General features: G+C 35.0%; 1 protein-coding gene across 4 annotated transcripts; it reads right to left on the bottom strand.

Moving 5' to 3' along the window:
• Positions 1 to 13388: 13388 nt before the first annotated feature.
• LOC127062656 (sodium- and chloride-dependent GABA transporter 2-like) lies at positions 13389 to 21561 on the bottom strand. 4 transcript variants are annotated; one of them, XM_050991264.1, is made up of 11 exons: positions 21174 to 21561; positions 19130 to 19441; positions 18434 to 18568; positions 18224 to 18352; positions 17068 to 17188; positions 16623 to 16994; positions 16057 to 16273; positions 15239 to 15388; positions 14957 to 15160; positions 14684 to 14854; positions 13389 to 14609 (listed from the first exon to the last, which is right to left on the bottom strand). In XM_050991264.1, exons 2-11 carry the CDS (start codon positions 19434 to 19436, stop codon positions 14472 to 14474), a joined length of 1944 nt encoding a protein of 647 aa, XP_050847221.1. In that variant the 5' UTR covers positions 19437 to 19441; positions 21174 to 21561; the 3' UTR covers positions 13389 to 14471. The 4 variants fall into 4 exon arrangements, with proteins under 4 accessions (XP_050847221.1, XP_050847223.1, XP_050847224.1 ...); XM_050991266.1 differs by having other exon boundaries at positions 19130 to 19438; XM_050991267.1 differs by lacking the exon at positions 21174 to 21561 and adding an exon at positions 20614 to 20767.
• Between the last annotated feature and the right edge of the window lie 405 nt (positions 21562 to 21966).

Below are 21966 nucleotides of genomic sequence, written 5' to 3'. Positions count from 1 at the left end.
TCATCAAACTCGTTTAATTAGATTAGCGAAGTGCCAATTGAACGTCCTAAAGTTCTTTAACAATTTCAAAATTTCTATAAACTTTCTTTAACGAACTCGATTGATTAATTAATTACAAATTTATTATTCTCATATCAATATTTAGAACGCATTAACTTGTATTAATTTCATTCCAATTGTATTAATCTAATAATCAAAAGCTTGATATATCGTCGACGATAATTAGATCGCGGAAAGATGAATAATGTAATCTTGAGCAAATATAAATTTGTTTGTTTTAAAAGAGACACATATAATATCGTTATAAATATAATTAAAAAAAAATTTATTTTATAGGTAAGAATTATCTATCCAATTAGATCGTCTTAAGAAGTTACGAAAGAATGGTATCTCCGGGATATCGGGTAGCTTACAATCAGTTGGTTAGAGCACCGTATTAAAAATGCGAGGAATTCTGGTTCACAAATCTTGACCCAGCTAGAACTGATTTTTTCTTACGCCCATACCTTTTCGCTCATCCGTATCGTAATATCACAATTTTACATATATTTTTTCACACGTATCACATTCTATCTTTTTGCTATTAATATGCTTAAAATATTATAATATTACGATACGCACACACGCAGATAATTTTACATTAATAATAAACAAACTAACCGAGCGATATTATTGATTCATATAAATTTCCGAACGAAATTATTACAATCAAATTGTATCTTATATCAAAGCAATGAATTAACAAATACATCTTCTTTTTCTTCGTAAAAACGAATTACAACAGGAATTCGCCATCTGTAATATTTTCATGATTTGATTATTCGTAATCAGTAAAAGTAAAAAAATTTACTGAAGCGTATACCTACACACATCACGAGTAGAGATACACGCATTTGATAATTTCATCTTGCAAACGTACTCGTGCGTGGGAACAAAAACATGGAGGAGGATCTATGTAGAAAAATAGGGAGTGATATTTCGACGAAATAGCTACACAAAACTGACCTCAAGGACGATAAGGACGACGATGGAAGTGGAGGAGAGCTTATTGCTGTACGAAGAGAACGAAGCAACGAAGCACTACCAGCTGGGTCAATACCAACACCCTCGTTCGTTCCTTTTCTTTTCTACGATCTCAACTTCCTTCCGCATCGTTTTCTTTTTTTTGTTTATATACAGTACCATTTAAAAAAAAAGAAAAGAAATTAATTTTTACAAAGAGAAATAATTTATTAATTTGTCGAATTTACATATTAAACATATCCGAGTGAAATTTCTCTTAATATTTACTTAAACATCTTCTTCTATTTTCATTTGATCAATCATATCTGTATTATCGAAATTAAAAATTGATGAGAGTATCGGTTGACATTTGAAAAGAATAATTAATAAAACTATCGGAACTCGGAGCACGTTTAAGATAAAATTGAAGCTCTTGTCGTTTCTATTAATTGATACCTGTACACCACTAAAGTGGAATCGGGAATACCGCGTGACGAGAATATCTTTAGGTGGAAATATCCGCGACCGGAAACGAGATATCGTACAATAAGGAGCTATTCACCCAATATCACTCGAGACGTGTACGGAAAAAAATATAAAGTACAAGCGCGTAGGAGAATGTTGTTCCTTCTCTCTGATTCATGGTATCGCTTTATACGCTTGTATAAGTAAGTAAGTTATACCTGTCATAACGTCGGCGCGCGTGAGTTGAAGAATTGAACCAAAAATGAACATCCGACAAAGTATGATCTTTTATAGCCACAGCCACAGCCAGAAACCGTTTACTGCAAACGCATCGGAAGATCGGAATCAATTTCCTTATATTTTTTTTCCTCTACGCTAGAGAGCTACCGATAATGCCGATATTCTTTCTTTCTTCCTCCTTTCTTTTGAGAAATCGATCACTCACATACAAAGCAACGGATATCCACGTAGCAAAGAAAGGAACTTGGATTGTTTTGACACGACACGAGGTAACGTTATTAGATCTTAATAAATTAAAAGAAAATTAGAAACCGAAGTTAAAAGCATCGGCTACGTCATGAATTCTCATGGTCGCAATTTATGTCTAATTATAGCTATCTAGGACTCATTCGATAGATTAAGATGTTTTTTACACGATTTTATAAACAAGTTTTTACTTGCAAGGAAATTACTATTGAAAATTATTTGGTTTTTCGGGAGATTTTTGCAAAGAAAATAACATTTTGTCAAAAATCGGAAAGAATGATCCATTGTTACAAACTTTTATCTTTCGAAAGAACCCATGATCAGCAAAAAAATTGCAACAATGAGAATTCACGACATTAAACCTTGCAAATGCATAAGAACAGCCCCCTTAAGGGATTGTAAAGTTGGCGCAGTTGTAGAAATGAAAACTGCTTTGCTGTAGTGTTTGAAACTTAAAATCCCTTTCCATTAAACTTAAATAACGCGTACATAGATGTCGCGTATTATATACGTAGAAATATTGAAACGAGAAAAAAGATTTACCTTTTACTCTATAAATCTTACTTTTCCTCTCTCGTCGCATAAAAACGAATCGTAAAAATGATTTAAAAAATAAATTACAAAAACAAGTCGAAGAGAAAACTTTCTGCAAATGAACATTAGTAAATTAACTGTATTACGATATGAGGAAATCGTTAAAATAATACGTGCTAACCGAAAACAAAGCAGCAGAAAATAATAATGGCGAAAGATGATGAAAAACACAAACGCTGTCTCATTGATCTTGTTCATGGAAAATGACTCTCGAAAAAAGTACTTGTTCCTTTTTACGAATCTCTTCTGGCGAGAGAGACGGAACGTCGATGTCAAACGAGCGAGAAAATACTGTCTATTTGTATTCATAGTTATGTGGTTTTCATAAAAGAAAAATTCGTATCGTCCAAACGAAAGTATAAGTGTTGCGTGTACGTTGTATTTCGCGTTGTTTGTTTGTTGTGTGAACGACGCGAAGCGAGCGATATACCTTTGTTAATCGAAGGACAAAGCGACAATGACGATGGAGAAAATCAAAGTCGAGAGACAGTCGACGATAAGACGGTAAGACGAAAGGACGTGATCGACGCGTGGCTCGTTACAAAATGATTTACGTATCACGCACCGTCTGATATTTAACTTCGACTTGTTCAACTTTTTTTTTTATTTTCGAACGTTGTTACGTGAAACACCCTGCACCTTTTAGTACACTTTTTGTAAACCGATATTACATTTCTTTTTAAGTAGCTGACTACACTACATTATTCTCTCGCAGTTATTACGATGCAAAAGCTCTACGAGTAAACGGGAGACTTCTTGATACTATCGCGAAAATTACCACTGCAACATAATGCGCCTGTACTTTAATGCGTTCCCAATGGTATGCATCTACGTACAGTTGTGTACGTATTTGTGAGATACGAACATGTGTTTCGTTTGTATTAACGATCTTACATAATCGCATTATATTCATCAAACCATTTCGACGTGAACCCGTATGCTGCGCACGTTTCTTAATCCCATTAAACGGACACCCCGTAAAATAAATGCGCATGTCGTCTCTCTCTCTTCGGTATCATGCTCCGAATCCATAGCGGATTTTACGTCAAAATATTAGATAGGAGAAAAAGAACATCAAGAAAACAAATAAAATATAAGTGACAAAGGAACGGATAATAAAACCAAACGAAGAAAAAATGAAAAGAGAGGAAATCCGTCCGTCCCCATCATTATTTCAAGCTTCCGACGGAAAAGATACATCTCGTTTTTGAGTTCTTCCGAGGTACGAGTTAGACTTTTTTCATTCAAAAAAGTGTTATACAACGGTTGTAGGAGGAAAACTGTCGACGTGTTTTCTCCGCCAACAACGCGGAAGATGAGGTAAAGTATCTAGGGAAATGAACACGAGAGCTATGTAAGTACGTTCAACTTGCATCTGTAAATGTTCTTTGTGTTTGTGCGTACGTTCATAAGTAAATGCACCGAAACAAGAGGGATCGCAGAAAAGTGTTTTAAAAATTTCACGTTTATTTTTTTAATGACGGTTTAATAGATTTCGTTTTTATCGATGCTTAGACTTTATTTTTCATCGAAGAAACAGATAATGTCTCAAATTTTTATCAAAATCTTATGCGATTGGCTAATCGAACGTTTCAACGTAATGTTGAAATTTTATGAGATCTTTTTTTAAGCACTTTTATGGAAGGAAATAAAAGAAAGGGATCATTACGAAGAAAAATATAACCGGGGAGGAAAAATATGACGGGAGGAAAAAAATAATTCAAACGGAAAAGGAAAAGAGGAATTAATTAAAAAGCAGTAGGAAAAGTGCTTTCGCGCCATTCGAGAGCTTTTAAAAGGTTATTTGTTCAGTAATGCCAAGTCATCGACGGCATTTCTTTCTGCGAGAAAACGAATAGAAATGTACTCGGTAGTATGGCATACACCGATAATAGAATCTAATTGATCGTAGCTCGTAGCTCGATTCTATTCAATACTTCGCGAGTTTTATATTACATTAAGAGGCGTTCCACGCGTTTGAATCGCGAGTAAACATCGTTTACCACGATCGAGAACATATTGATTTTTCATATATTTCTTTATTATCCTTTCTCGAAATATCCTTTATCTATACCTCGAATGTATGACTCCATCGATACATCCATAAACTATTATTCATAGAATTCATCGAAAAATTTCGTCTCTTCGTTTTAACGATAATCTGATACAATGGAATACAATATAATAATATAATATAATAGAACAAAATTAATATATAGTGCAAAATTCGAAAGTCAACTAACGTCGGCTTTGAACGATCGATGAAAAATTTCGAATAACAAAATAAAAGGATATATGTTTATTTACGCGCATGTAATCGTACCATGGAATTCGTTATCGTAAATACGAAAATCGCGATGCTTCTCTACAATTACATTCGACGAATCAAGGCTCTCTTCTAGAAACTCCAATTACTAGCGCCGAGCAAATATCCTATGCAAATTTTGCATAACCTGTTAAGTCGTTCGCATCGGTACATAAACGTTTCCTCTCTCCAGGGTGGAAGCCATGTACACATACGTGTAAGTACATACGTATCTCCATGACCACGTATCAATTGTTCCACGAGTAAAATTGTTTCATTTATTAGCGCTTTTGTTTGCTTTTATTTAACAAACTAACCCGTTTCCACGTCCATTGAATCGATCGTAAGAAAAGTGAAAAAGAATAACAAATGTCAAAATTTATATTTCGTACATTGCTCGCTTAAGCGCTTAAGCGATTTATCGCAAAAGAGAAAGATCAAAATGCGAGATATTCCTTTGATTTACTTTCATTTTTGCCTTTTCTCTTTTTTTCTTCATCCTCTCCATCTTCTTCCGTTTACTCTTTTTTACGCTTTTATCGAAAGTCCATTAGACGACCAGATGCTAAATTCTCAATGCAAGATCAAAGCCGTCGGAAGATGCGAGGCACCGACGATTGGAGTTGGAATAATTTGTCGGCGAGTCGCGAGGTCAAAGGGTCGGTGCTTGAGTTTAAACCGTGCACTCTATGTAGTAATTCGTTCGAGACCATCTCCTCCGCGGCTTCGTCGTTATTGTTTCACGCCCAAGTTATTTTCAGTGGCGTTGCGTGTTTTTCAAAAGGATACGTTGTTTATTATAAACACTTTTCCGTCGTATATCAAGGTAACAAAATATTTCATTATAAATGGAATCTCATGTAAAATAATGGAAAAAGGATCATGAATAGGACGGAGATAAACAAACTCGTTATTTCACGAACGCATCGTAATGGATCTATTCGTCTTATTAAACTCATTGTTCGCATAATTTTAGAACATCCTCTACAGAGAACGCAAGAAAGTATATTCGGAAAGGAGGATATAATAGTAGCGTGAGTTTATTTAAGGAGAATAATAATTTCGCTCGCGATGAATACAAAACAACAAGAGAAAAAGAACGGAAGAAACAGAAGAAAAAGAGAGTTGATATTAAAGACGAAGTAAATCCGTAGTACAAATTGAAAGGTTACGCGTTCACCTTTCGTGAACTTCCAGAGATACCTTAAGTGGGTCACTCGTAAGCTTTTACGAAGTTTCGGTTCGCTTATTAGTTCGGAAACTGGATTTAAACCATAAATTCGAATGTATTCGTTCTCGTACGTATACGGTATGCTTGTTACATACATTGATATGATTGTTGTTGCATACACAGTTGTTGCATTCTTTATACATTCCATATAAGAAACGTGCAAACCTCGATGGAAGCTCGGACAAAAACCGTTTCTCATCTATCGCATATAGATCGTTGCAATTAATTCCTCTAATGAGCGAGGTTCGATTATTACCAGGTATTTAAAAATCAAATTTCATAGTAGCGATCTATCAGATCCATATTCTGATCGGAAGTAGAAAATCGATGCGCGTGTCGGAACGATTCAAGTTGTTTAAGAATTATTTAAAGGTAGAATATTCGTATTAAAAAATCGGCGTGTATCGATGTATTTTGTAAATATAAAACTAATTTACTACGGTTACAAAGAAAAAACTATTTCGATCAACGAGTATACGAAAGTTCCTCGAGAAAAATTGAAACTAACGGGAATGAAATTATTTTAAATTATATGCCATGGTTTAACTTAGAAAACATCGATTACGATATATGCTTTGTATCGTATCATCGACGTCGAATAACTTAAATCTGAGTAATTTTTCGTTGTGACAAATAGTCTCGACGATATTTTCGTGGAATGATTAAAACGGGACGTATATATATGCTACGCCGTTATAAAAGAGAATTCATCCGCGTTTCTTTCACCTCGACCGAAAATCGCGGAAACTGCAAGTTCTACATCACGGACAGGATGCAAGTAATACTTCTTTCAGAGGGTTATGGGTGTGGTCGGTGTATAACACCGACAGCGTGACGAAGAAAAACGGAAAAGGGAAACAGATAGAAAAAGAAGAAAAGAAAAAGAGATAAAAAGAAAATGAGAAGAAAACGAGTAAAAAGAGAAGAAGGGAATGAGGAAAGATGGTTGGTTTCTCGGGTAAAATTCAGCGAAAAGAAAACGTAAGTGACTGGCCAACCGAGACTTTTATCTAACGTTGTCTTCCTTCTTTCTTTCTTTGTTTTTTGTCAACGAACTGAAGTAAAAAACAAAAAAAAAGAAAAACAAGAAAAAGAACGAAACTCGAGTCCAGCAACATTCATTTTCAACGAAACGAATCAACGACGTCGTCGTATCTATCGTGACAACCCCATTCATTTTTAACGATACGTAGACGATAAAAGAGATATGACGATATGCTGGTATAATAGATCGTGCTGAATCTATCCTGCGAGCTTAAAACAATAAAAGAAGAGGAAATAATGACGAAAAAGAGAAAGAAAAAAGGATTAATTTATGAGAACGAACGAAGCGTAAATACGATGGTCAACGACTTCCAGATATTCATATACCAACGTCCGTCATACGATAAATTTTAAGATGAAACTTCTTTTCTCTGGAAGTCTACTAAACTCGATCGATGATGTCAAGTTTGGATTTCCATGGTGTTTTCGACGACTAATCGTAGATCTCAGTCAATCGGTAAATAAAACAGTTCTCGTCGATATCAAGAAGATAAGCATTTATCAAAGAACAATAAATTTCTGCCGAATAAAATGTTCGTGCGACGCAACGCGTTTGAAGAATTCAGACCAAAGATAGATTTCATTAAGAGTTCGCTCAACGAAAGGCGCTTCTTCTAATATGCAAACTGCTAGCTTAGTGCATTATCCGTAATATATTCGAGCTTCTTGTTTCGTCAAGCGTGAGAGTCCGGATCTAATCCAGTTTGAAGCGTCTTACGGAAAGAACAGGCATCGAAATGAATATTCAAGGGATGGGCGATAAGAAATCGAGACGAGGAAAAATGGAAGATATATTCGTTTAATCAACGAATTAATTTTTTCTTATCGTCGTCAAAAAAATTTATCGGCCAGTTCTCATTCGAAAACTATGATTATAACAAAGCTCGACGTTATATATGACCTAATCCGTACGCGACATAAAAATCAGCGTAGCTCGATATCGAGGACTACGAACGAAAGGTAATGAGAAGTTGTTTCTTGTTTTTCCTTTTTTTTTCTTTTTCCAATTCTCATTTTTTACAGTTCTCTCTTTTCATCAATCTACGTAGGAAAACTTAATCTTCGTAGACCATAAAATAATTCCCCTTTCGCATTTTTCTAGAATTCTATATAAGTTGCCGACATCGAAGTTAATACTTCTCATGAAGAAAAGAAGAAGAAAAAAGGAAGGGAAAAGACAAATGGAGGTGATGGTTCTAATTGCTACTGGAGAGTATCTTGAAGCGAAACGTATTGAGTAAACTTTACTGGTGTTATGTACTTTCTACTACTGGCAAACATAACCAGTACCTTTAACCTTCATTCCTTCGTTATTTTTTCTATTCGTCTTCTATAGTTCAAGTCACTTAGTCGTAAACGAAGATTGAAATACCAAAAACGATCATTTGTAGAAACGAAATAAAGAATTAACGATGATAACATAGAAATTGGCTTTATTGAAAATACGAAGAAAATAAAGATAAACGTTATCGTGAATTTGGCATGTATTTTGTCAAACGGCTGCAACAAGGAAATACTTCGAACTTCATGGAAGTAATTTAACAGCACATTATTGAGATGTTGAACCTTCGAAAGACACAGAGAAAATGATTCGTTTTAATCTCTAAATCGACAAGATCCCTTAATTCGGTTCGTGACTCTGCACAGGTCGGAATATCTTAATTACAAGAACTATTTCGTTTCCATCCTACGATTTCACTTGTCTCGCTAGAGCTGCACGAAGACGAGAAATTATCAATTATCTAATCGTACCTTTGTTTTTGCAGATATTCTCTATTTATTATTCTTATCGATGAATTCGGTTCCGGTCTGACGACAGTTCCGGTAGTTGTCCGTCTAAAGAGGACTTTGAATAAAAAAAAAAAGAAAAGTGGCATATAAGTTAAAAATATTATTAGTCTCACAGTATGAAAAGAAGATACGAAGGATAGGGGTGCTAAGTGGGAGATGGGATGAAATGAAGCATAATTTTTATACCCTCGAAAAAAACGAACTGCAATTTTTTCTCTTTAGCAAACATTACAACGCAATATACTTGAAGTACGTTATGGTATACCCTCGGATTTTAAAGTTTTAATGCAATAAAGTAAAAGTTCTACAGGCTTGGAAGTAAAATCCTAGCTCCCATAAAAACTTGTATAAGTAAGTACTTACGAAGGCGAGCTATCGTTTCATTCTCTCTTTATATATCATTAAACGATAAATAATCGGGAATTTGTGCCAATTATAATGTATCGTCGATAGCTCGATTATTTTGTCAACGTGCCGCGTTATTTCTACGAACAAATCGAATAACGAGTTCAAATACCGGATTCTTTCGTTGATTCAAGTATATTTTTCAATTAATCAAATTTATTAACGAAAACAAATGTGAATTTAAAGTAGCTCAAATAACTTAATATGCTTAAAATATGGCGGTCGCAAAACAGGTTGGGGATAAACCTACAAAATTATCGTGGCACTCTACCGTGTCGTACGTGAGATAATTATTTTCGGTGTGTACTTCGTTCCACCCAACTCTCAGACGTCACGTAAGGAGTATCGTATCGATCCAAGATGACGATTTCTAGGTCGTGATATTATCCCGAGTAATCGTTAAATAAAACTAGGATCCATATTACACGTTGCTTTTCTCTTGTATCTCTGTCTTTCGAATAAGGGGAAGGACTTTCAAAAATGGTTTCTCCGCGTTACGAAAACGAATCTCTCAAAAGCAAACTTATCTCTATCAGGATAGATTAAAGCATTTAATTATGTACGATAGAAATCAATATGTCGGTTTCGGTACTCGAAGTTGAAACGAATGTAACATTAGATGAAATATAGATAGCAAATCTATCATTGATCTACGTCGATATATGTAATAAAGAAATATTTCAATCTTTAAGTGACGTAATCGATTAACCGATCTTCTTTGGATCTTCTAGGATCTAAAAAGCAATGATTACTTTGTCTATGGATTTATTACATTTACGTAAGCCAGACTAAAAGTAGAAAATATGATGTATTACGGCAGAAAAGTATTAGAGAAATCGATCCACCTTTCAGGAAGCTTAGAATATCGTTTCTTGGATAAAATTAATTACGCGTTCGAAGAATTATACATAGAAGATGAGGATTGGGCAATGTCTCATTGGTCGTATATGTCTAACGATATTGGAAGCGAAAAAATAACCCTATAGGTATCAAACGGTTTATAATTTATTACGCAAAGTCTTGCACGAAAACATAACAAATTTTTAATCAAAATCCTAACGAATTACGTCATCGCTTTCGTTTCCTTTTATAATATCCTATTTATACAAAAAAGAAAATGACTTTGATTATTAAATTCGATAGAATTCCCAAGAAATAATCTATTAAGCGCGTAAAAGTCAGTCGAGACACCTCAACGAAGTATCAAGCGCCATGTATGAAATATTAAATATTTCAAGTGCTGCAGGCAGTGCAAAAGCACAGTGGTGTTGCGCTTTTAGCGTAAGGCGTGGTTGCGCGTATACAAGAAAACCATACATTCTCCGGCTGTTATCTTGTATCTCGCTCGGCTTTTTCCACGACCGAGTTTTTACAGTCCTCGTAAAATATAAATTTATTAGAAAGAGCAGGCGAATGGTTAGTTCTAAACTTGTAACACGACATATCCGCGAGACCAAGATGTCATCGTGAAATTTCTAACAATCGAACACAAGGTTCGTGAATACTTGCTAATCGTAGGAACGTTCGACGAGTAATATAAAGAAAAACAAAAAAAAAAGAAATAAAATAACCACGATTCAGGCGTTCTGTAATGCCGATAAAAAATATTTTTCGTTCCTACGCAATAACGATCGCGTAAAAACATAGGTAGTATTACGCCACTCCGGTAGAAATATTAGAATTTTAAATATAGAAATAGTAATTAATGATAATATTAACGACTTAAAGAAGGAATAATTTCTTTTGTTTAGGACGTGTACATATATGTCGTACGTTGACGTTTCTCTTACTTTCTTCCTTTTTTCCTTTCAGAAAAAAAAGAAGGACGAAGGTCTTAACTGCATTCTTTCGGTCGTTAGGTATATTATTTGAAACAGAGGCATCCAAAGGCGTCGAAGGGTGTTGTCATGACGACGGCTTCGAACCATATACGCCCGAGTAGCGTCCTGTTTGCCAAAGGTTCCTTAAGCTTTTCATTTCGTGCTTCCTCGGAGTATCCTACAAGAAAATGCTGAGATCGTGTGTCAACGAGTCGGTCATTCGATAACAAATCATAAAATACAACGATCTATTTCTACCCTTTTCAATTTATCCCATTTCCTACTCTCGTCCGGCAATTTCATCGGTTTAACGAAAATCAAATTATCTCGGACAATGAAAGATACCTATTATTTATAGTTTAAGCAACTCCGTTCGTTCCATAAATTCTCACGTTCTTTAAAAAGAATGCAAATGTAAATGCTCGGGATCAATTGTAATAAGAAAGCAGAGAATACAAAATGTTTAATTAACTTCATTAGAAAGCAAGAGGATTGCGTCGTTGAATATTTTATGAACGTATTTGATCGAGCTCGACCTTCGAGAAAAGAGCGATCCAAAGAATCCGTACCCCTTTTAAATTTTAAAGGAGGAGACGCAGGCACTATCGTGACCTTTTTTCTCGTCCTTTAATAAAAGGGAAAAGAAGAAAAGGCATGGAGACGGTGCCACGCATTGCGTGACGCCTTCCTCAATATCCCCCACCTCTTCTATTCGCTAACTTTTATTTTTCCCTGCAATTTATTGTGAACGATGCCATGATAAATCGCCCTTCTCGAGATATATGATAATTCGTGAAAAGGTTTACCCGAAGCACGTACCTTTCTTGTTCACTCCTTCTCCCTTTCCTCGTTCATTCGTAGATGAAAAATTTCGTATAATTGCTGGCTCTTTATTAAACGAACAACAAAAGTAAGCGAATAAGATAACTACAATTTATCGCTTATTATTTCGACCGAGCGCCGTTTCGTTCGATAAATTTTTCATCCATTTTCGCCTCTGCGGAAACTTTAATTCGTATGGTCCAAACAGACCGGACAAATGGAAATATTATATCGTAGCGTGATCGTAAACAAAGAAATACGATAAAAATCGAAAAGTTTGTTTTAACGAATCTACACTGAAAAATATTTTCAAAAATACACCTGACTCCGTATACACGATGATATAATTATTGCGGTCGTAGATCGGTGAAATTTTTTTTCTCTCTTTCTCTCTCTTTCCCTTGCTATTTTTTAACCTATGAATAATATACCGATAGTATTCAAAATTGAATGAAACTGGAACAAGGTTTGAAATAAAAATACTTTTATTGAACGAAGTCGAAGTTGTATCATAACGGAACATGCGTTGGGAAATATAATGAACAATTATGCAAAGAATTAAATATGAAAATTATAAAGCTCTGCTATCGCAGTTTCAAATCCTGATTGCCTGCGCACGTTCGTGCCACGCTTTCGTGGAGGAACTTTCGATCGATCCAAAGCTATAAAGCAATGATGTTCCTGTTCGATCGTTCCATCCTTTCGTCGACTGTTTATGCTAATTATTTTCTAAGAAAGAAAATACCTATAGTTTTCTACGAAGAAATTACCTTTCGAAATTAGTTTCGATGTGATTTTATTTTTTGTGTGTGCGCGTATGTGAGTATTAACTGAAAAATGTTCTAACGACGAAGAGGCAAAGGTGAACGAACCTAAGCATGCGCGTTATGTTAGCGACACGTTATCAAAATTGACACATAAAAAATTCGTATTGTTAGATCTTAACTTTAGTGAAGTTAATCGCGTCCCGATTAGGTTCATTAGACTATTATATTCTATACCCATACGATAATTTTCACATCGACGGAAAATACGTGCTTGTTAGTCATCAGGGTTCCTATGCAAATGCATTTTACGCACACATTAAATTTAATCTTTTGAGGATATCTCTCCACCTTTTTAATGTCAAAATATTAAACGGTGATACATGGAAACGAAATTAAATCAAGTTAACTTAATTTACTTAAAGACAATCAACACCTGATCGTTATCTCTGTTCCGAAATTTGCCAGTAAATATTTTTTTACGGTAAAAGAAAATGGTGGAAGGATTAGTGTCCAAAACGTGATGTGAAGGAAGGATTAGAAAAGAATTATCGAGGTATAGTCATTTTCTTATCGCATTTCATTATTTTCTTTTAATTTATAATTACTCGATAATTCTAAGAAATGGTCGTTGTTAAAAAAATTGTTTCGCAGGTACATAGCTGTAGTATAGATTTTTATCTATCTATATACATATATATATATTATCTCCCATACATATAAGAATTTAGAGAAGTTTTCTAACATCTCTTTACAATTGGAATCTTTTGATTGTAATTCGTTTAGGGTACAAATATGATAAAATAAGAAAAATAATAAAATTAACTGTAATTACCGGCGATTGTGTTTGCAGATAATAAAAAAAATATTACGTTCTTTGTGACGGGTATTTTACCTATAGAAACTATATCATAATTTAGCGCCTTATGACCTATGACAACTCGTATAATACATCTTGTTCATGCATAAATAAGTTTTGAAATTAATCTTGTTCTTTTGTTTTTTTTTTATAAATTGGTATAAAAATCTTGTGATTTACAATGAAATACACAATGAAATGTACACATCGAGACGACAGATGTACATGTCGAATATTGTTTTATCCGATATACATTATATATGTATCGTAATAAAACTGTAATAAAACACTTATATTGTTTACTTTTTTATAATATTATATAGTAATTTATATTAATACTAGAAATATCATTTTTCATTATCATAAGAACGTTATGTGAAAATAAAAAGTAACAGATTTTTACGTAAAATATAGGAAGCCTTAGAAAGAGTTAGGTTCGTACTATATCTGCGCGTCATCGTCGTTTTTTATGTAAAAACTAAGTGGAAATACGTATGACAAAATTCACATTTCATCAATCTTTTCCCTTTGTCATGGTCAGAAATACTGCTTGTTTCGTATTTTCCTGTCAACGCTTATCTGCTATTGAATACTAAATTAATCAAAAAGGTAAGATCTGCCCTATAAATCGCACAGCCCTCGTTCGTTCCTATATTAATAAGGTTTCAACAAAAAATATATTGAAACAATCCGAAATAACTAAAATAGCGTCCGAAAAAATTGATTGATAAATAAATGTATACATATACATACATACATGTATATATATATATATAAAAGAAAGATTTCAACGACATTGCCATTTCGCTAAATTTGAAGATAAATTTCACTCTTAAACGCTAAACTCGATCTAAATAGTTACAAGAAGGATACTAAACGTCAATCATGTTTGACTTAAAAAACTACTGTTTTTCGTTATCAAGCCAGCGCTGCTTTCCGACATCGGTATTACCGTTGATTTTTCTCCTTTAGGTAATTTCGGATGAGACTTAATGTTTGGTTTTAGTCCCTTCGAAATGTTCTACAAGTCATAATAAATAATGAACGTCGAGGAGAATAAAACGTATCGAAAATATTATATTAACCAATAATCACCTCCTTAATCGATCCTGGTGTTACAAAGACGTAATAAATCGCATAAAGGGGTATCCAAATCATCGACGAAATACTTAAACAAAAACCAACGATTTCCGCCCATATCGGATACTCGTATTCGTTTCCATATTTCAATGGTTTGTACAGGACGCATTGAAATATGAAGATAAACTGAAAAGAAAAAAAATTCGATGATGTATTTTTAATGATAAAAAAAAAAAAAGTTCGGACATGCCATGAGATCGTTAATTATTCTTTTATCGTTATACTCACTGCCATGATCACTGGCGCAAAGAAGATCCAACAAATGTACCAAAATTTATTCAATCGTATTCCCATCATCTGATGCACGCAGTCACAAAACTTTTGTGCTCCGAAAAACCATGATATGGCTATCGTTTGGAAAAAGCATACCCATAAAATGGACATTCCACTTGCCGAATAGAAATCCATTAATTGAAATATATAGACGCCACCCTGAAAGAAAGATTTCATTATTAAATGACAATTCGACGACGTAAAAAATATTTGTAGATATTTGAAAAGATCGCTAACATTTGTCACCATAGGAAGTCCTAAGCAAAACATCAGAGTACAAATGACGATGGTGAATTTGCTTCGGTGAGGGCGAAGATTCGGCCAATTATCGATGATACCGGTGATGAACGAATCGACGATGCAAAATTCACTATCGATTCCGAGAATCTATAGTAAAAAATTGAACGATTGTCATTAAACTTGTACGTTCGATTAATTTTTATTTTATATACTTTTACACGGTGTTATAACGGCGAACAAATGTGCTTACTCCGTTGAGAAATAATTTACGTATACGAGTTATTTTTTAAATTTGTTCGATCTTATGAAAAAATAAAAAGAAAGGGAAAGCAACCGTATTCGTACGGTCGCCTGTAAAGAACCAGTTATTCCAATAAAACAATCTAACTAATTTTCAATCAAGAAAGCGAAAAAAAGTGAAAAACTAAAAGGTACTGCTCCCAGATTGACGATATTTTAATCACGAGAAGAAAAAAGAAAAAAAGAAAAGAAAAAGATTACGTTGTCTCTACGAGGATAAAACGAACGAGCCTTGAATAGAGCAGAAATCGTTCTATCTTCGACGAATGTCTTATTTATAAAACAATTATTTTTCTTATGTCGTCGCTTACTATCGTCAAAGACAAAATTATAATGTAAATCGACGGTGACGAAGTATCGAGTTCGATACTCAAACGGTTAAAAAATATGGAGCGTATTACGTATTTTTAAAAAAGTGTAGTATTTTGTTTGTTTTGTTTTTTTTTTGTTTTTTGCTGAAGAAGAGAGAGAAAGAGACGTTAAAAAGTCTCCCGCTGGAACAATAATTTTCTTACGAGAAGCATGACGAAGAATATAATAGCCCAAATCGGAGCGCCAGGAAGCTTTAGAACGACCTCAGGATACGTGAGAAACACAAGGCCAGGTCCGCTCTTGACGACCTCAGACACCTCAGTACCTTGTTCCAAAGCGATGTGACCCAATATCGAAAATGTCAGACACCCGGCCAGAAGACAAGTCAGGGTGTTGACTACGCAAGTAATTAGTGCATCTCTGGAAGATAAAACTCACTAAAGATTTCACCGGAGAAGGTCCTTCTTTATTGATCGATCCTGCGCAAACAGGTTTGCTTTCTCTTTTCTCGTTTCTTTTTTACTTTCTTATCAAAAGGAATCCTTTCGACCGAGCTAATGAACGAGAGCGGAGAGAATCGTTGAGGGTCGAATGTAAAAGTTAGGGTCAAAAGTCGAAGGTCATCGAAAAAGAGAAAGATTAATCCTTAATTAAAAAACGAGCAAGGTCGTTAGTATAAGAATTTGAATTACGGGCCATCTTTAGAAGCTCGATCCAAGTAGAAACGCATGTGGCTGAAGCAGCGAGGTGACGTTAAATATCGTTTTACCTATAACAATTGTGATGAAATCTATTGTAAGATCCCAAGGCAGGTAAGGCGCCGGTTCCAATACTGTAAGCGAAGAAAATTTGTGTCGTCCCGTCGATCCACGGTCCGGGACTTAACAATTCTTTCCATCTTGGCGTCACGTAATACAGTAAACCATCGTAGGATCCCTCCAAGGTCACCGCTCTTCCCAAAAGAATGAAAAGCACCACGTACGGGAACAAGGCTGAAAACCAGATGATCTTACCGCTTTGATGGAGGCCACGTCGGATGATAAAGTAAACGAGTAGCCAGCCGAGTATCAAACAACCCAGAAGTTCCCACTGGATTCCACCGATGTTTTCGATACCAGACGTAATTCCGAGCACTCGTCGTCTGAAAATAAACAAATAAATATCCAGATATCGCTCTTTCGTTGTTAACGATTGCGAGAAGAGCGATCGCATACTCGTAAAATTCTTCTACAGGTGTGGTGTGATGGTAAGTCATGTTCATGGTATCATTTGTGTCGGAACTGATCTTACTTTCTACCGACGCATCGAAACAATTCTCTGTATTCCACCAATGTCCTAAAAGAGAAAAGAAAATTTTAATTGCGGTACGCTTATATTTATGTACCTGCATAATATACACGTCTATGTACTTTTAGCTGTGTATACACGCACGTATTATACGTCGGGCGTCTCATCGCGAACGATACGATCAAATATCTCCGATCTTGTTGGTTTTCTCAACAAATGTTTCGAGATTTCGAGGGGTAAATATTAATAATTTATCACAGTCATCTCGTCTCATGGTTGACATTGTCAAGATACGGGAGTCGTCGCAATTTTTAGAAATTGGCATCTATATTTTAAGCCTAGCAAAAGTTGTAGAAAATATCGATAGGAACACAACGAGCAGCTGCAGCGTACCCTTTCGTCCATATTTTATCGAGATCTGGCGCCTTAAAGTTTAATAATATTTGCACAAGTATTTCTCGCAATGTATTAGATACTGTCGACTGTTCGACATTATTGACATAAGGCCGGAATATGTATTCGTGAGAGGTAGGAGATAATGTTTGAATTAATAATTCAATAAATTTTTTCACTCTATATGTACGCCAACAGTACGAAATATTCAACGATCCGAACCAACGAGACTAAAAAAGGAACGACCACTACTTCAAAAATGTGTAAACAAAAATAAATAAATAAGTAAATAAAGCAAGGACAACAATTGATCGATGAATTCGTCGGTCATCGGGTGTTTACAGAGAAATTAATTGCGTCATTGCGATTACATAATTTTGTTCAATTTCAAGATAGCACAATTCCATGAGAAAATAAACAGTAGGTACTCGTTGTACTCGCGTGGATATTCTCTAAAAGTTTTGTTACTCTTAAAATATCGATTTTCATTTAACAAAATTGTTATGACTTCCGTATCTTGGCAACCGTACATTCGTACGGTATAGCTGCAATTAACAATACATTTTCATTCTGAAAACTATTTTTATTCAAAATATGTGTTTATAAAACCGATAGGATCGGATATATTTCGCCATGTCGTTCAAGACATCGGGTATGTATTATATATAGTGTAACGTAATATATATTTACCGCAACTACTCCAAGGGACACCAGGTAAATTAATGAAGGTGCTTATAAGGTAAAAGAGAGTCCAGGCAATAATTATGCAGTAATATATGTCAAGAAAAAAAACGATAGTCATCGTGGCATATCCTACACCTACGAAGGATAAAATAAAATGATCATATTTCAAGTATATCGCGATCTAACAAAGATCTAACAAAGATTTCTACAACCTACCTTGTAACAAGGGGCACAGTTGACTAACAAGAGTCATTCCACCAGCTCCAAGATACTGTCCTATGGCGACTTCTTGAAAAAATATTGGAATCCCACAGAACAGCATAGCGATACCGTAAGTGATAAGAAATGCACCTGCGAAGAAATACATGACGTACTTTGTCCGACAGAGTAAACATAAATCGCTATATCAACGTGTACACTTGCGTGATTGTATCTAAGGAATTATTAAATACATGTTTTGAGATAAGAGTGATTAATAATTTGAGGATTTATCCGTTTATCCAATGCGTTTTGTCATCGTGAGAAAAGGAACATAAAATTTGCAAGTAATTGAATAGAAAATTGTACAAGATTTTTCACTGCGATAACTGTGCATCTTGAACGCTACATCGCTTAACGTTGATACACGTACGTGTGCGTGCATTACCTATTACGAAGGACTTGAAAATATTTTTTAGCAATGCACGACAGCAATAGTAAACATCGTCGACAAAACGTAGAGCGTTGCCTTTCTCCGAGTGCAACGTTTAACTCTCACATAAATTAATTTCGAACGTATTTATTCGTAACGCTTCTTATGATGGCGAGGACATAAAAGATTTCCTACCTATAGTCTTAACTGATAGGATTGAAAAGTTAATTGCATTACTGATGTCAATCCGTCCAATTTACATTTAATATCGTTCAATTTACCACCACCGTTTTTGTAGCAAAGGTAAGGAAACCTCCAGACGTTTCCTAGGCCGACGGAAACGCTGATGCACGAGAAGAGGAAGTCTAATTTATTGTCCCAACCACCGCGTTCCGCATCTTCTTCGCGACTGACAAAATCCGTTGATCTTTCTTGATTAGAGGACGACGAAGTTTTGGTAACGGCATGCGATTCCTCTTTTTTCTTCTTCCCTGCAGTTGCCGCAGATTTCGCTTTAAATTCTATGAAAGTCTGATCGGAATCAGTTTGATTCTTTTCCCCGTCCCAATAATACATCTTTTCTGCCATTGCTTCTGAAACAAAAATATCTCCGTTATTGGAAACGCATCTTTTGAAATCTCCTTATTCGCTTCATTCAAATTGTTACATCACTCGCATTATTCTTTATAAAATATCGTTTGTCATATATAGAAATACTCGTAATGTGGGAACGAGTATCTCTATTCCTCTGATTTAAGTGGACATTTGTGAGCAAGTTGCCCTATGGAGCCGAACGATGCAGTGATTTGAAGCAATTGCTCAGAAAACTGGCTTCAAGTCACAAACCAACCGACCAAAGACCCAACTTCTTACGCGAATTCTACGGTAATACAATTCTAAGAATTATATAGGTAGTAAATAAATTTACGTGACCTTTGACATACGATGCATATCTTTTAATGTCGCTTGATCGATTAAAAAGATGACGATGGAGCGATTATATAAATTACTCCTTCACGAAGAATCGTGTCAGTGGACAATCCGTTTTCTGGTAACATGCGATTCTTGATTATATGAAGGTAGCTTTTAGTAGAGAAATTATGACAACAAATTGCTAAATTACTTTGATAGAGTGAACAAAAATGCATTCAGCTTCGTACGAAAAATTATGCCTTGGCTTTCGTTCATTGTTTTAATAACGATTAAACTACAAATTCGGAAAAAAGTACAAGTGTGTTACTCAAATTTTTTTCTGAAAAGACGTTACATTAAATCGATCTTTTACACATTATACTTTTTATAAAAACCGTTCATTTTCCCACCACGTGCACACTTCAATGTGTTCCAAATCCATCCAATGAATGAAACGAATCCGTAGAAAAATATCGAAGGAAAAAGGTAAGAAGAACGGACAAAGAACGTGTTTGCGTATATGGATACGTGTAAGCATATACGCTCACACATATCAATTGATATTCAATCCTAAATGAACGATGTACCAGACCAACAAGCTGGAAAATCAACTCATAGTAAATTAGATAATTAATCGTATTAAAAAATAGCGAGAAAGAGCGGTTCGTACATCAACAGGAGATATTTACTGAATTATCACAAAACGATATAGCGAAGAAGGCAACAATATTTTTAATATTAATTAGTATTATTACTCGATAAGCTCGACAAATAAAAAATTTCGCGTCCAACGACGATGGTAAATTCTCTAAATGGTTTATAATGTAATATCTACTTTTTGGTTGATACGCACGATCTTTATATTTCCACTTTATATATTTTCTATCTTCGTATTTTCTCCAGCGACGAAATACCCTGCTTAAACTGATTATACCTATAGATCATGCCAGTTACGTAACCCTGTACGCTCATGAGCAAGATCTTCGATTCGACGACACTCATACTCGTACGAGATATTACTATGAGAGAACACAAATATACATGTAGGTATCTGTGCGTCATCTGCCTATATATGCGATTGTTTTCGCGCGATCCAATTCGCTTCCATGGACCATCGTGCGTGCGTGCGCGCGCACACGATGCTCATGCTAGAAACCGCAGCGCAAAATCAATAACAAGGTTTATATCACGTTACTCGCGTACACGTGGACGGATATTTAACCACGAATGTTTCTAGTAGTAAAAATGTCTACGAGCTTGGACTCTCAAGGGACTATACGACATCTCGAAGCCAAATTAAACTTTTTCAATATTCTCTTTGTTTATTGATTTTTTCGTCGAGACCGATTTATTGATACAGATTAATCATCGAACAAGGCTGACGCTTATCTTCAAAAGAATAACAAAACTTACCGAATAAATTGTCTTCCTTTTCGCTTTAAAAACTCCGTGATCTTGTTACGTTAAATATGTCACTATTAAAAAAAAAAAAAAAAAAAAAGAGAGAGAATCCCACAATTTCACTCCAAAAGTTCAAAGAAGTAATCCGATCGAAAAACAAATCGTGAAATAAGCTTCGTTTCCGTCGGTATTAAAAAAAGTCGAAAAGAATTTGACGAGTGTTTTCTTTCTCGAAAATATCAAATGGTGAAATTAAAAAGAAAGGTCACTTCTTTAATCATTCGACGAAAAATATTTTTCTCTTGTTTGTTTAATGTGCCTTCAACTGAAATTACCGACCGCTATTTTGTTCGACCTACCCCACAAGGAATATCGTTACAGAATAATGCTTCGGTGCAAGACGGGGAGTAATTCTCTCTCTCTCTCTCTCTCTCTCTCTCTCTCTCTCTGTGTGTGTGCGTGTGCGAATGTGTGTGTTTATCTCCCTCCTTATACCACGGACGCATGCGCAGTGAGAATGTATATCTTCTCTCGTGATTGGGCCATGGAAATCCTGGCTGTACAGGGAGTCGCAGGACTCTCGTCACTTTTTTTTTCATCGATTAAAAAAGGATAACGAAAGATGTGACAGTAAGGTACTTTCTTGTATATCTGTAGTATACATTTGTCCAAGTAAATAGCAAAGATTTACAAATATTACGTAAAATGTTACAAATGTATGATACGCATAAGTTACTTTCACGCGATCTCATGTTATCCATAATAAAAATATAGATGCTAAAGCGTTCCATGTTATTAGTCTAAA

This window comes from Vespula vulgaris, chromosome 3 (assembly GCF_905475345.1).
Source record: "Vespula vulgaris chromosome 3, iyVesVulg1.1, whole genome shotgun sequence".
Classification (NCBI taxonomy): domain Eukaryota; kingdom Metazoa; phylum Arthropoda; class Insecta; order Hymenoptera; family Vespidae; genus Vespula; species Vespula vulgaris.
This window is presented reverse-complemented; position numbering and strand designations above follow the sequence as displayed.